Source organism: Anomalospiza imberbis, chromosome 7 (genome assembly GCF_031753505.1).
Source record: "Anomalospiza imberbis isolate Cuckoo-Finch-1a 21T00152 chromosome 7, ASM3175350v1, whole genome shotgun sequence".
Taxonomy (NCBI): Eukaryota; Metazoa; Chordata; class Aves; order Passeriformes; family Viduidae; genus Anomalospiza; species Anomalospiza imberbis.
Window position 1 is genome coordinate 27,244,379 of NC_089687.1, and position 15,812 is coordinate 27,260,190.

At 37.6% G+C, this 15,812-nt stretch overlaps 1 protein-coding gene across 5 annotated transcripts in view; it reads left to right on the forward strand.

Moving 5' to 3' along the window:
• HYCC2 (hyccin PI4KA lipid kinase complex subunit 2) overlaps positions 1-13,960 on the forward strand; it is a 48,126-nt gene extending 34,166 nt beyond the window's left edge. For 3 of the 5 annotated variants that reach the window (XM_068196227.1, XM_068196228.1, XM_068196229.1), the window contains 3 exons: positions 3,138-3,297; positions 4,486-4,653; positions 9,525-13,960. In XM_068196227.1, coding sequence (XP_068052328.1) covers positions 3,138-3,297; positions 4,486-4,653; positions 9,525-10,129 — 933 coding nt within the window. In that variant the 3' untranslated portion in view covers positions 10,130-13,960. The remainder of the gene's footprint in view (positions 1-3,137; positions 3,298-4,485; positions 4,654-9,524) is intronic. The other 2 variants (XM_068196230.1, XM_068196231.1) reach the window with 2 other exon arrangements.
• Positions 13,961-15,812: the final 1,852 nt, after the last annotated feature.

Here is a 15,812-nt window from a genome sequence, read left to right on the forward strand (position 1 = left end):
GTCAGATGTAGGAATGAGAATCAAAAGAAGAGGGAAAATTAAGGAGAATAAAGTAAATTAGATTGCTGTTCCAGTTTCTGCATCAGAATTGTGGCTAGAAGCCTTTAGTCCTCCTCTGAACTAACACCAGTAAAATGTCACTGCTTTTTACATAACTGACGAAGGAGCGGATTTGCAAAATCTTTTGACGTGGCAATCTGAGATCACTCTTTTCTGAACTAAATTGCATAAAATTGTTCTCCAAAGGTATTAATATTGGCTGTACAATTTATCTACAGGCTTTCTGACACTGCTGCATTAAAAATGCCTGCTATCCACTGAATTATTATAATAGTTGGTTCCTTTTGGAAATGACTCATCACTCCATCAGATTGAAAGTTTTAAATTAAATATTGAACCTGCTGAATTGGGCCATCCTGTCAAACTACTACATTTGAAAAGTGTGTAGGAGGATCTGGAACTTGATGATATGACAATTTTTAGTTTTCATTGTTAATTTTTAATCGGTTTGTCCTTAGAGATTACTTCTAGTTGTAAGAATCTTCTAGAATGTCTTTGGATTTTTTCTAAAGCTGTTATTGATTCTCTAGCCCATTGTTTGGTGACATCATGATATCACCAATTTTTACCCCTTCCTGGTTGTCAGGTTTTTCCTGCATATGCATGCAGGCCTATTAGGGGAGTTTTTTTTTTTTTTTTTTTTTTTGTAATAATCTATCATTGCCTGCTTCCTGTCATGTTTTACTAACATTTTTTAAAAGCAGCTTGAAGAATTTGTCCATTTTATTAAAAAAAATTACCTGCATGTCTTTTCCCTAATGCTGTGTATTCAAGCAATTTGACTTTTTCAAAGATTGGAACCCTTTGCTCTCCTTGCATTCTTCAGGAGATGTGTATAATTTAGCAGCATTATAAAATTCTGTATTTTAAACCTAAAACTACTAGTGTCAAATAAATATCATCTGAGATGCTTTGCAGGTAAGTTGCTAAGTTCAGCTTCTGCCTAGGATTTCCTAAGAGCAGCAAATTCTTTGAAGTCTATTTAATATTAAGGCAAACCCCACATTGGGATTATTTTTAGATACCTGTATTTAGATACCTATTTGTGTAATTATGGGGATACCATCAGTCATCATTAAAATGAGAAACGTCATGATCGCTGTGTTTGTTTCTTGGAGAAACATTTTTGACCATTTAGTAAATCCATACTCTTATTTACCTAGGGTTTTATTGCCTGTAGAAAAAAACCCTAAGCTTGAAAAAATCCCAAAATGGCATCAGAAAGCTATGAAATATCTGTATTGTAGAAGTGGTCTTCTATCACTCTTACCCAGAGACTGCAGTGGAAAGGGTGGGAGTTAACACAAGGGAAAGGCCTTTTCTGGTTTAAGAAAAGTATTTCTGTTAACAAACACTGGATACTGGTCAAGAAACCTGAGAGTTCCTACAGAGCCAAACTAATCAAGTGTCAGAATTAGGAGCACCTTGGACCTGGGGAGCAGACTGGTTCCAGACAGTGTTTTCCTCTGAACAAAGCATTCTGCATGCTTTTCAGACAGAAATCCCATTCTTCAGAGCAGAGACACACAGATTTTCCAAGTCCAGTGCACGGGAACCGTGGGTCAGCAAGTCCCTGTTGTGACGGCAGCTTTATCCAGTGTATTTTATTGATACACTTACTGCTCTTATTGAATGTTCTTTCCTTAGAGCTCCTTTCTGAGGCAAGAGTGGATGTCTGGCCTGAAACCAGCCTTCCTTTGTCATTGATTGCTGCAGACTTGGCTTACCAAGTCTGAATTGTGCTCTGTGTTTGTTTTCCTGCCTTTCAGTGCTGGATTAGATATCGTGAGCACATGTTTTTTGCATCCTGAAAGATCGTGGTTTTGAGGGTGTTTTTGTCAGACAAGGACTGTGACTCATTCAGTCTGGTTGTTTAGATTGTTTCAAAGATTTACTGTTGCACTGATTTTTATCTCCATATGGTTTTCCTCAGTCCCCAGAAGTACAGTTTTTGCTTCTAGAAAGGGTCAGCTGTTAAAAGGTTCAACAAGCAGAAATGCTCTGTCACGATTCTGGTCATGATGCAGAAGTCTTTTGCTATGAATTTTTAGATTTATTTTTTGTATACTGACAAGGGTATCTATTCAAAAGAGTTAGCAGCTCCAGTGAGTAGAAGATTTTTGGAAAATCAAGGTGTATTCATTTTATGGGTTGTGGTTTTGGGGGGATTTCAACACTTTAAGTAATACTTTGTATGCATCAGCTTTGTTATTGTTGAATATTACACATGCCATAGAGAACCAGTTTGCTTTTCTGGAGATGATACACAAGTTCACTTTTGTTGAACAATTTACTTGTAAAGTAAGAAACATTACTGAAAGTTGTGTTTGTCTTTTTTAAAGTAAACCTCTAATCCCAACGGCATTTTATGGGAAACTTAAAGAAGCAATTAAAACATCAAAGCCAAAAGAAGTCACTTGTTCTCCTCAAAGCTGCAAAACATAACTTCTGACTTTATAATAGGCTATTACACTCATCTTTATTAAACCTGTTCTTTTATTGTATTTTAATAACTTGATGCTCATTGCTTAGGTTGCAAATATCTTTTTTTTCCTTGAATAAATCTTGCAATTACCTGCAGTCTAATCCCTTTGGTTAGGTTCTCTTGGGGTTGTTTTTAGGGAGGAGTGGGGAGTGGTATGTGGAAAGGTATGGTGGAAATCAGCCCTGTCTCCCTGTGCACAAGGCCACTGGCTGTTTGCATTGGCTTGGGCTGTGACTTAGTTTTATTGACACCCTTGTCATAAAGCATAAATGGTATTTGCATTGTCATATTGCAGTCTCTTTTGGATGGAGACCTTCCTGTATGTGTTGTTAACGTCTGTCACTACAGATGGCAAAGATAGAACAAAATTAATTACCTCAAAAAATGGAAAAAATTAACTCTGGTTTTGAGAATATGTTTGTGATGAGCCTTTCCATGTAATCAACCTTGAATCCTGGGCATGAGGTCATCCATCTTGAAGGGAATCTGGCTTGTTCTTGCTTATTCTCCTTTCTGTATCCAGCAAGCGATCCAATATTGCCATTAGTGCAATCAAGAACAGCAGTAATATAACATCTTACTTTTGTCTTAGGTTGCAAATGCCATGAAGAATTCACTGCCTTTTGATGCTCCTGATGCATCACAAGAAGGCCAGAAGGTACTGAAAGTAGAAGTTACTCCAACAGTTCCAAGAATTTCTCGGAGTGCTATTACAACAGCTTCTATCCGTCGTCATCGCTGGAGGAGAGAAGGTGAGCTTTCTCTGCCAGGAGCACATATTGCAATGTACTGTAATCATCATTATCACTGTAATCTGGCTTCTGAGTTTGAATGTTTACAGAACATTGTGGGGGGCTTTTTGTTTGTTTGTTTTTAAAAGTGATACTCCATAATAGTATATAATATTTCACATCTTCAGAGCACTGCATGAACATGAATATTTTGGGTGTTTGTTTTGCTTTTGATTTTGTGATAAACTGTGAGGTAGATGAGGAAATGGAGAAATTGGAAAATGTTTAATTAGACTTCTTTTTTCTCCATGTAACACAGTATGACATGGTAGGGGTAAAGTGTGGCTTAGAATTTGAGTTCTTTGTTTAATCTACGCTAAAACTCAACTGCTTCCCATCGTAAATAGCTCAGGGAATGAATGCTAACATCTAGACCTTAATAGGATTCCAGCTGCCTGAAGCTACTGATGGCAGTGGGAGAGGGACCAACTGAACATCACACCTATCATCATATGACCCAGTTTATTGGGGAGCTATAAAATAGGTTTGGATAGTTTAGAATTAGTCTTTCCTCAGTGAATACTTACATCATATGGAAGTGTGCCTGACTGTATGAAGAAAAAAGAAAAGTAGTGATCTTTACCTTGATGTGATGACATCTTCAGTGTAGGTGTAGCAAAAAACTTGCTTTGAAATCACTTTGTCTACTTTTAAAGCTTTGTTACTTCATGTATAAAATATTAGTTTAAAAAGCTGCATAACTTAATGAAAGTAAAAAGGAGAATAACATAAGAATCAACTGAGAGTAAAAAGTCTGAAAACAGGAATTACATATTTTCCTGTAGTACATTTCTTTCCCCTTTTTTTTTTATTATTCTTCTTGGTCATACGCAAGAGGATTTGATGACCTCTGGTCTTTAGCTGAATCAGGATATCCAGGACAACGAGTAGCTGTCTCCTGTTTTCAGGACTCTGTGTCGTGTTTGTCTTCACTGTAGTTATATTCAGTCATTCTATTCATTTGCTGGTCTCTGGTCTACAGTACAGCCCACCTGTCCCTTTCTGTGGATGTTCTCACCACTTCTAACTACGCATGGGCAGTGTTTTGTGTTTGTTCCATGTCGGCATAAACTTTCTATTTTCCCTGCCTGGGTTGGAATGCCAGGAAAGGAATAGAAAAGCACTAAAATGTTATATGTTGAATCCCAGATGGCTTTGACTTCTCAATCGAGGCTGACTCAAGCATTCCTGGCTCACCGATCCAACACGGCTCCACAGACCTAGGGATCAAACGTGAGCAAGAGGGGGAGGTGCTGATGCGCAGGACCCCTGAGCATGGCTTCCTGGAGCCCACCTTGGCAGCAGTCACAACAGAGGGTAGGACAGAGATGAGGAGGCAGAAGTCAGTGAGGCAGTTGCTGGAGGAGGATCCTGGCTCCCTGTCCCCAAGCAGAACTTCTTTCCATTCTAGTGTGTGTTTCCGCTATCCCAGGGTGTATTAGCTTTCTTTGCGATACACACATCCCCTATATACCTAACATCAGGTCAGGAACTACCTTTTGTTATCATGTGGGCTGGCCTGGAGCTTGCATCTGTGTGGTGAAACACTGCTTGGCATGGCACAAAAAAAAAGACAGTGGTAATATCCAAGAGCTTTGGGATTGCTTGGAAACTCTCTATTACTGAGCATGTTTAATCTGATATTAAGAAGAAAAAATATGCACCAGATGGACATGAATCTAGCAGTGAAAAGTAGACAGTACAGAGTATAAATGGATTTGGCTCCATTTTAGTTAAAATAGTGTCTTCTTAGTCTGCAGTTTTTAAATTTTCAAGAATGAAGTCTCCTGTTGCCATTAAAAGTCAAGCCTATCTAAAACAGGTATACAATTACTGATGTTTAATTTGTCAGTCATCCTTTCATTGAAAATTCATATATGTCCAACCCATTTAGAACTGGCTGCTCTACAAGCGCCAAAAAAGTGCTTGTGTTATCAGGAAGAAATGAGGTTGTCATGTTTCTAAAAACTTTAGAAACAATTACTGCTTTCTTTCTCAGTCGTGCTGTCCACACAAATGCTGTAGGGCTTCAGAGGTCTGCTTGGCAGCCAAGAATAGCAGATAGAGTAGGTGGTAGAATTTTATTGAAGTTCATCTACTTTTGAGTAAAGAGGATTTCCTTGATGAAAGACACAGTTTCAAGTACTGAACCTGAATCATGATTTCTTCTCAGAGATGAGAATTAATTTCTTACAGATTTAGCTGAACATATTTTCAAGTACTCTCCTATCTTAAGACTTCTTCTCTATGTGAACTTTAGTGTTTCCAGCCTCTATAAGGACATTAGTTGATCATAAATAAGATTTATTTGCATATTCAGATATGAGCTACATTTGTTCTTCAGATTTGTTTTTCATGAAACAATCTGGAGAATTTTGAGACTTAATTGTGGAATCACAGAAGCATTGCACTTAAACAAAATTGCTATCCAGCAATAATTAAGATCTCATGCTCCTGTAGAAGACAGTGGCATAAAAATATTTAGTGCAGGTTTTTAATCTACTTGGTGCATTATGAATTTGAGCATGTTCAGTAAATGATTCTGTCTTCTCTTAAAGTCACTTTTCACTTGGTCTTACTATGTTTTATAACTCTTTGCATGTGCATGACCTGAAGGATATAGAGAAGTCCTGAGCTGCAGAGAACCTTCTGGGACAGACAGGAAGTGGGAAGAGAAGTTGATAAAGATGATGCATTTTAGTCTTGTTTGAAGCCATTGATATAATTTGGCATATTATTGGATAAGGCATCATTCCACATTCTCTGCTTCAATACAAATGGATTGAATACCATTTACTTCTGTAACATTAGCAATGTATAATTACATTCTTGATCAAACTGAATTTTCCAGCTGATAGCATCTGGGAGAATGCCAAGGAAAGGAGTTTGCCTTGATTATCAACATAAAATTGTGGGTGTATATCCAGGGGTCTCTTTGCTTTCTGATGCTGATTTCACAGAAAGCTTCAGCCAGAAAATTCCCTCTTATAAATACCAGTTTGATGTCAAACGGCACAAGGAGAGACTGATCACTTCCAGTGACTTTTCAGTCTTCAGGTATAGGAAGGATAAACATGCTAAAAGTAATTTTAAAAAGGTATATAAAACCCCTTCTTCAGATCACATGTTTTGACCCCTTAAGTAGAAAAAGGCAAGACTCCAGGAATGACTCAGTAATGCAGAGCAAGGTATTCTGCTTCTGGGTGATTGCAGCTGCGGTTCTGTGCGCTATTTTGGGTCAGTGGAGAACACTGAGTCTGTGTCTAAAGTACTAGTAGTGTATATGCACAAATTGCAAATTATTTGAGGACAGATTTATTCTGATAAGGAACAGTGAGAGTCCTGAATACACACTGTAGTGCAATGGATGTGATTTCTGTTGGGTCGCACTGTCTTTTTCTCTTTTGTCCTTAAAATAAAGAGTATTTGGAAGGGAGTAAATTTTTAGATTTTGTTTTCTTTTGAAATTGTCTTATTGGTCTATTGGAACATAAACAAAACAAAAAAACAAAGCCAAAAAAAAAAAAAAAAAAAAAAACAAAACAAAACGAAAACTTCATTGTTACATCATCCTGTTTCCTTCCCAGAATATGTAAGGACTCAAACATTTTTTATTATTTCTGAGGGCAGTTTTTAAAGGAAAAATAAGATATATTAGGAAAATAATGTGTTTGCTGAATTACTTTAATCCCATTGGGGACTTCTGTAGGTATGTGGGTCTGACTAGACAGAAACTCTCTTGCATGTTATCTTCTCTATCTTCTTCTTGAGCACTGCTGAGCAGCTTGGGCCTCTGTATAGTTGCAGCATCCAAAAGCTTGCAATAACCCCTCTCAGTCTTATCTTTAAGTCCTATGCATAAAATGCCACTTTTTCAGTGTGACTGCTTCACAGTCCCTGAATAGGACATGTGTTTCAGCATCCTGTTACTCAGCAATGCTTTAACATAAACTTTGAAAACTATTGATGTTCTTGTAATAATAAAAACCTTAGCAGTGTTGTCTGGAGACACCTTCTTACAGGTTCCACATCTTTCTGTTGAGTAAGAAGGGCTTGAGAGGGGGCTTCAGCTGCTTCTCTTGCTGCTTGTAGCTAACGTGCTTTCATCCAGCTTTGCATGGTTATATAAAGAAACATAAATATTGGTTAATGGAAAAAGTGGTCTTGCTTTTGGTATGTTCCAGTAATGTCTGATTTTTACCAGTACATTTGACTGTGTGTGGGAAGGTTGGTGGGGGGGGGAATGTCAGTGTGGATTGTGGATAAAATATATCACTGTCTAGTGTAAGAAAAGACAGGTATGTGTCAAGGAGAAGAGGAAGGCCTAGTTTTGCCAGACAGGGTGGTCAGGAAGTGAGGAAGGTACGTGCATTTAAAATATGGTTACGGGAAGTTAAAGCAAGTAATGCACCCTTCATTTTAATAATTGTTCTGGGAAGCTAAGGAGCTTCTTTTTCTAAGGCAAAAGGCTTAACCAAGGAAGAAAGATTGCAGTAACGTGAACTATATTATTTTTCTGCTTCTGGGAGGCCAGTGAGTCAAACAGAACTATTAAAAACTACAGAATCATCTCTCATTGAGATGAGAGATCTCAATTGAGTCTTGAGAGAGGCTGAGAGTGGTTTGATTTGGAGCTGTCTAAATATCTTTTGTAAGCTGATACAAGGCAAGGTTTCCTGAAAAGTAGTAAATGTAGAGCAGAGTAATGAAACCACGCTGGAAAGTATTGAGCTTGCATTACACCTCAGAAATGTGAAATTGGATCAGGCTGTATTCCTGCTACACAGAGGTGGCAACAACACCAAAAGCTTCTGTCTTTTCTGTTTGCCATGATGTGAAATGTTCCTTAGCTAACACTCAGCATAAGAGGATGAGCTTCCACTCAAATGTTAGACTCTCTCAGATGCTTGCCACCATGTTTTTCCCATTCTACAAAAAAGATTTAAACGTATTTGCTTGGTGGCAAGCTGGGTTGAACAATCTTAACAGTAGAGCACTACAGTAGCTTTATAGCTACTCTGGGCTGGGCTGGGTCTGTGTTTCTTCCAAATAATCAGACTCTACAGCTTTTTCAAAGAAAAGCAAAATTATTATAGCCTGAGTGACTCCTTTTTTACTAACATGGTGAAAATTTATGCCTTTTTCTCATTGAAATGAGATACATGGAGCAAAAACTGTTGCTCCATTTTTAGTTTTGAATTTTGAATACTGCTCAGTTTTCTACTAAAACAATAACTTCTGAGAACTTGGAGCTTAGAAAAAGATTGAAATAAGATTAAAAGACAAAAAGTATTTGTGTGCAGCCCTAATCATATTATATGCCTAAAAATAAGGATTTAAGAAATAATATTGCAATGCTGTTATTTTCTCTTTGAGATTCCAGTCAGAAGCACAGTCCCTCTTCTATAACATAAAACATTTCAGAGATTTAATTTCTCTTAATGCAAGGGTTGCCTTTTTTTTTTTTTCTCTGAAAAATGTAGATGTTGTGATAAAAGCAAATATGGTAGAAGTACCTGGATGGGATTGCTGTAAATTCAAGGTGGACTGAATTTTGGAGAAGAGAGAACTAGCAATTAGGTTAATCTCCAATAGAAAGTATGGTCACATTATTCAAAGTGCCAGCTACACACAAGGGAAGCCTTCTACCTCTGTTGGTACATTGTGATTGTTAGCCTAGGAAATAGCCTAATTCTGAAGCTTACTGAGTACTCACCAGAGCTTACTCTGACTGGAAGAGATCCTTAGATCTTGCCTCAAAATAGGATTAATATAGTCTGAAAGGGTTGTGGGTTTGTTTTAGTTTGTTTTTTTTAAACAGCATGTAGTAGGAGAATGGGTAGCAATATCTGCAGACCGAGCTAAAACAAATTAGCCAAATGGGGCCCAATTCTTGGGATTCATGGTTCACAAAATTTGGGACCAATATTCTGACTGATAAAAGTATTACAGATGAAAGGCGAACCAAGCTCAGGGAGCACTTACTGTTAGACTCTGTTATTCTGCGAAATATGGCAGGAAAATTAGCTGAAAATCAAAAAAAATTAAGCAAGTGGAATCCAAGTGGATTAGCAAATGAGGTTTGTTTTGATGTTTTGTGCACATCTTTGTCTTCATGTAACTTGAATGCATTCTCTGTTTTCTGATTGGTTTGGGGATTTTTTGGTTGCTTCTTTTTTTTTTAATAGATACTGAAGGTGTAAATGGAAGAGAGGAGTCTGTAAACCTTAATGATGCTGATGAAGGATTTTCATCGGGAGCTTCCCTCAGCAGCCAGCCAGCTGGGACCAAACCTGTATCCTCTGTATCCCAGAAGAGCAGCCTAAGGAAAACAGCAAGTGGGCGTTCCACTAAGGAGAAAGAAACCTCTTCTGCAGCAAAATCCAGTGAGAGCCCTCGGGATTCAGTAGCTCGAAAGCAGTACACACACCAGTCCTCTGACCTGGATGGAGATATAATTGAGATGACACCTACTAAGAAACACCTCAGCCTGCCTGCTGGGCAGGTGGTGCCAAAAGCCAACAGTTTGGGCCTGATCAGGACCGCCAGTGCTTCCTCCAGTAAATCATTTGACTATGTGAATGGCAGTCAAGCAGGCTCCAGTGTTGGAGCTGGTACGGAGGGTTTTACCAGTCTAGCAGCTGGCAACACCAATCGGTTTTCAACTATCAGCCTACAGGAGGACCGGCTAGGCCAAGCTGGGGAAGGTAAAGATCTCCTTTCCCCAGGAGCTCCCCTAACCAAGCAGTCTCGATCTCCAAGTTTCAATATGCAGCTGATATCCCAGGTGTAACTTTGACTCCCTTCCTTAGTATTCCCTCTTCCCCCTTAATCCCTGGCAAGTTCATCCTTAGGCAAAACATGAACCATCATCCCACAGTGTGAAAATACTGACTGTTGTGATCTCGTTTCATTTGGTTTAGCTATCATACTGTATTACTGAAACAGCAATAATTCTTCCCTCACCTACATCCTCCTTCCCCCTCGTAAACATGGTTGTGAAGCAGTATATAATGTACTGTATGCCTTTTTCCATGCCTTCCTTTCTCTTTGGGTGATGTGCAATCCATCGTAGGCTGATCAGTCCCATTTCAACACTGTGAGACTGGAGACACCGGCGGAAATGGTGAATGTGATCCCTATGAGATGATGCTTTGGCTTTGTTAAGAAATAGAAACGGGTTTGTTTTCTCGGTCTACAGTACTGCAAAGACTACTGGATCCTGACTTGTCTTTCTCAGAACCAGGAGTGCCTCAGAGATTCTAGTGTGACTTTGGACCTCTCTGAGTCTGTGCAATCAATTCTGGGGAGGGGATTGTCATTGCTGCTCCTGGCTGCCTACAGCACTTTTTTCATTAAATGAGTGTAGTTTTTTCTTGACTGCCCCCAGTCTCTCATCCCAGAAGCTTTTGATGTTCAGCAACTGAGACAAGCATATTAAGAAGCTATATTCCCTCAGAGACAGGATTCTAGGTTGATAATGTAGGTTACAATGCACTTCTAATGGCGTTGTAGCCATTTGTGATGTTATATGTCTTCCCCTCCAGGACACAGGGTCATTCTGCATTTAGACTAAAAGTTAGACACCACCATGCTGTTAAAGCAATTTGGTTTGTAAGTGGGAAGGAAACACTGCTTCCCCAGGAAATAATGGCTAGCTCTGCTTCACTTTTGTTATTGCTGTTTTTGTTGTGAGGTGCTGATCACCGAATTGAAAGGTGTATTCGGGTAAAGAGTATTTCTCAGGCTGCTGTCTTCTGTATCATGGCTGTTGGGACACCCGCATTCCTTTCAGCTGCTTTCTCAATGTCCCTGAATTCAATGATGGAGTCATTTGAGGAATCCTACAGTCCAGACAGACCATACTCTCAAGGTGCTGTCTCAGGGATAGAGACAATAGTTTGCTAGGAACACTGAAGCTTCAATGTGAAATGCTTTTCTAGCAATGCCATTTGTGCAAAGGGGTACTGACAGTTAGGGGTTTTTTTCTCCAGAAAGATCACACTTCATTGCCTTGGTATATATAATCTTTTGAGTTGTTTTAACTCTTAGTTTTTGTGGATTGGCCCTACTCTAGAAAATGCAGAACTCGTGCCATTGAGCCAAGCCTCGAATGTATGTGACTGGTGTATGGGCACTGGCTGGTACTTATGTCAGAGGACGCTGCTTAGAAGCACATTTCTGGTTCCTCTGGAGAATGTTTGGCATTCTCTCTCCATCTCTCTGTATCTCTTTTTGGATTGATAGAAAAGGGGAAAGTTCATCCTCTCTGCTTAAGTCCTGTATGATATCCTGGAAGTTTACAAACTGTAAACCTGCAGGAAAGAGTTATGATTTTTATGTGGGCACTTTGTTTCACTGTCACTGTGCAGGATAAATGCAAGCAGTTACAAACAGCAGGCTGCCTTTGAATGATACTCTTTAAGATATTCAGAACAATGAATTACATGGTGTGGTGTTGTTGATAGTTGATTTTGGTGGGGATTTTTTTAAGCTTTATTTAAAATAGATTTTTTTTCAAATTTACATTAAAATTCATTAAAATATTTGAAGGGTTTTTTGTGGTTTGATGAGTCATTTTGGTAGCCTAGTCTTCATGTCATACGTTCATAAAGTGAATTTAGTGGCATCAGATGTAGAAATTCAGGTAAGGAGTAAATAGACTCATCAGAAGGATAATCCAACAGTTTCTGAATGGAAAATAATTTTTATGGACCACCAGTCATGCACAGATGGAACTAAGGCAAAGCTGAGATGAAGCTACAAGGCTTACATTTCTGTAAAAATGTCAAAAGCTGTATATGGTTAAAATCTTCTTTATATAATAAAATTCTCCTAGTGGAGACAATTGGTAAGTCATGACTGGAAGTACCAAGTTTATACTTTGTAGAGAGTATCAGAAAGGAAATTTGCTTAAATATTTGGGAAAGAAAAGGTCAGGAGTGTCAGGTAATTTTCCAAGAATTACTTAATTTTAGTATTTTAAAAAGAAATTTGTTCATTAGCACGGTTCTCTACTTTCTATATTTGTCATTAGATGCATTCCTCTGGAAGTTTTAGGCCACTTAAATTGGCACCAGGTCAAATTTTACAACCTTTTTTAAAAGCAATTTTTTTTGTGGGGTCCCACACTACAAAAACTATTTCAGGAAAGTGAGTCGGCTTTACTGGCTTCAGATAGGGAAGTCAAATGTACATGTGTAAATTAAAATTGGCAAAAATCTCAGCCAAACTACCTTTAAAATTATTTTTACACTTCTTGTTTAGATTATGTGCCTTTTGTTATGATTTCATTCATTGTATTTTGGTTTGTTCTTGTGTATATATACCTACTCCATATCAGTCTTTTTAAAAAGAGTTCAAATTTATCACTGTAAAAAAATTATGGTTTCTATGTGCTGATGTGGTACATCTGTGACTTCTCAAAAATTACCCTTTTAGTGCAGTGTTTCAGTTATGGGAGCTTGTTTAGTTGTTTTTCAGCCAAGTACTGTTGAACATTTACCTTACCAATGAAGTCATCACAAGTATCTACAAACCAGCTGTAGTAGGAGGCTCTGCAGTGCTGTGCATCATGTTTATCATTACTGCTGCTAGACGGGTCTCAAACTATGCTAAGTGTGGCAAGATCATAGCAAACCTATACACTAGGTTCAGTGCATTCCAGAGTACTGTGGCAGACATAAAATCAGAAGTGTCTGGGATATGGGTGGAGGGAATAATCTGCTGGCTTTCTGATTATATATGCTAAATACTCAACAAAGTACAAAACATACTTTACAAAGTAAAGTTTTAACAAAGTACAAAACATATTTTCTGACACCTGTGACAAATGTTTAGACTTAAATCAAACCTCCTTATCCTAAATTCACTCTGCTGTCTCTTCTTTTGGAACATTTGGTACTGGAGGCACTAGATGTATATTTCTGCACTGTTTGAGTGCAACTCCAGCATTATAAAAGGACAAGAAGCAGAACACTATCATTTTTCCCTCCATATATGTGCATGCTTGCACATACTTGCAATTCTTAGATGAGGAAGGGTAAATTCTGTATTCTGATGTATACGTATACTTCAGTAGGGAAAAATGAAATTTCCTTTATGCACATCACAATATGCTGCCATTTTGCAACTCATTTTTTTGGACTTTGTCATTTTAAGAAAATACAGATGTTGGGATTGTGAACTCTAGTTGATTATCCTTTTCAAGGATTTATTGTGAGCAGCTTTTTGGTTGAATGCTTTTTGAAAGGTGAACCATATTTTCATTGGGCAGAGAGCAAAGTGATGAAGTAAAAATACCTATTAAAATTAATGTTGCAAGATGACTGTTTATATTTCTGTATTATCCCTTTAGTTTTCGTTCGGAAGATTTCATAAAATGGATACTTCTGTATCACTGTCCATTTTAAAGGCAGATTTCTTTGAACACCCTTTCTGATGTGAATTTGAAGTTTTTTAACTGCATACTTCATTCTGTAATGCTGAACATCATGTTGCAGCCAGTAAGCATTAGATCTAGTATTTGTAGTTTGCAAGTGTGTTGGTCTTCAATGCATTTCCAACATACTCCTGCTAGCTTTAACATAATTAAAGTCATCAAAATAGTGAGAAAAAAAAAAAAGATGTTTTCTGATAAAGTATTTATTTGCACTACTTATGAATACTGGAGTTTACTGGGACAGGGTTTTTTCTCACCATGTGAGGTTTACTTGTGTGTGAGTAGGTACATACATTTGTCACGTGTTGACAATCAATTGCCTCAACTGTGTGTATACTGTATGTAAATAGGAACGTATTTTTCAAGATTAAGGGGGAAACCTGCATCTTAGTGGTGGTAAAGCTACTCTGCAGTAAGGTGACCCCAACTCTGTTTTTTTCTTCAGATACTATGTGGTTTGTTTTACTTCTTTAATGAAGTTTATTATTCTTCTTAGAAAATTGTAGCTCCAGGGAAATTTTCCTCAATATTTAATGTGTAACATGTTCAGAGAATTATATTTTGAAAAATTAATTTTGGAATAGATAAATCTATGCTATGGCTGTATTTTAACCTAAGAGTTTGAACGTGTCCTATTTTATCATGAACCAATGGCTATCTCCTCTAAATGTTCAGAATTTTAACTTTGGTCACAAACCAGACTTTTTTGTTTATCTTGGCTTACAAATTTAAATTAATTTGAAGACTTTTTGAATAAAATCATAAAAACCAAGCTGTATAGTATAGGTACTGTGCTTGTAATCCTAGAGGAGGTTGGGAAAATGTAATGGAATATGTTTGAATGAAACATATGTACTGCATACAAAAAAAAATACTTTGATGTTAGTAGATCTAATAATCTCATCCTTAAATTCTCTCACTGCCAAAGATATTGCTACCTTGGCATGTTTAATATAACATTAAAGCCATCAGCTAGGTGTCATTTGTAACAAGCATTTATATCATAGGAATAGTTTTCATCAGAAGAGTAAATGTGCCTCTTTTATTTCAGTTTCTTGTTTAGGATAATTGCAGGACTAAAGCTGCAAATATCACTCCTTTTCAAGCATGCTAAGCAAACAAGCCAGATCCTCTGTACTTGCATCACATTCTTGATTTAGATAATTTTTTATATTTTATATTCAGTATTCTAAATGCTATTTGTTTCTAGCCTGTGGGCCTTAATCTCTGTTTGTTATTTTTGTTTTTTCCTCACTGGCACTTGGATAAACTTTGACGTTGAAAGGTTTTCTGCAGGTGATTCAGGGTAGTAAATCATGACATGGGTGTTGTGTTAGTGAGTACATGTATCAGTCTGTCAGAATTTCTTGTCATGACCAGCTGGAGAGACAAAATATTTGCCTTCCTCTTCCACAGTGGTGGAAGATGACGGTGAGCTGTGAGCAACTTGGTTTGTTCCTGAAAACAATAAGTAGATTTTGCAAGACTGATACTTAAGAGGTTCTCCACATAGTTACTATGAAATTTTATTTATAAGAAATCTTGGAACGAGATTGTGAAACAGTAGCCAACCATTTTAGATAAACTTGCCTGTAAGTTTGTCAAGTGTCAAGGCCTGTGATATTAAAAGTTCAGAAGAAAGCTGTGCAAGTCCTAAGGGTACCTTACAGCTTCAGAAAAGGATTTAGTAAAAATCTGTCCCATTTTAATCATCTGTATTTGAGATTTAATGATAAAAAGACAATTTTTCTTCCATCCTTTTCCTTATTTTTCTCTAGGCTATACCTCTCCCTGAATTTTTTTTTGACTCTGTTCATCAGATTTTACCAAAGGTAGTATCTGAGGGACCAACTGAATTAAAAATGGGTCCATAAATGATCCCTTCTATTATAAAGGGGTTCCTAAGGTTTTCTGGTGAGGAGCTGTTGATGGGAACAGATGTATAGTAAAGCTTTGTATCTGTGCAGTAAAACGTTGCCCTGCATTTTAGCTTGTGCATGATGAGCAGAGTGATGAGATCTAGTTTTATTGAGCA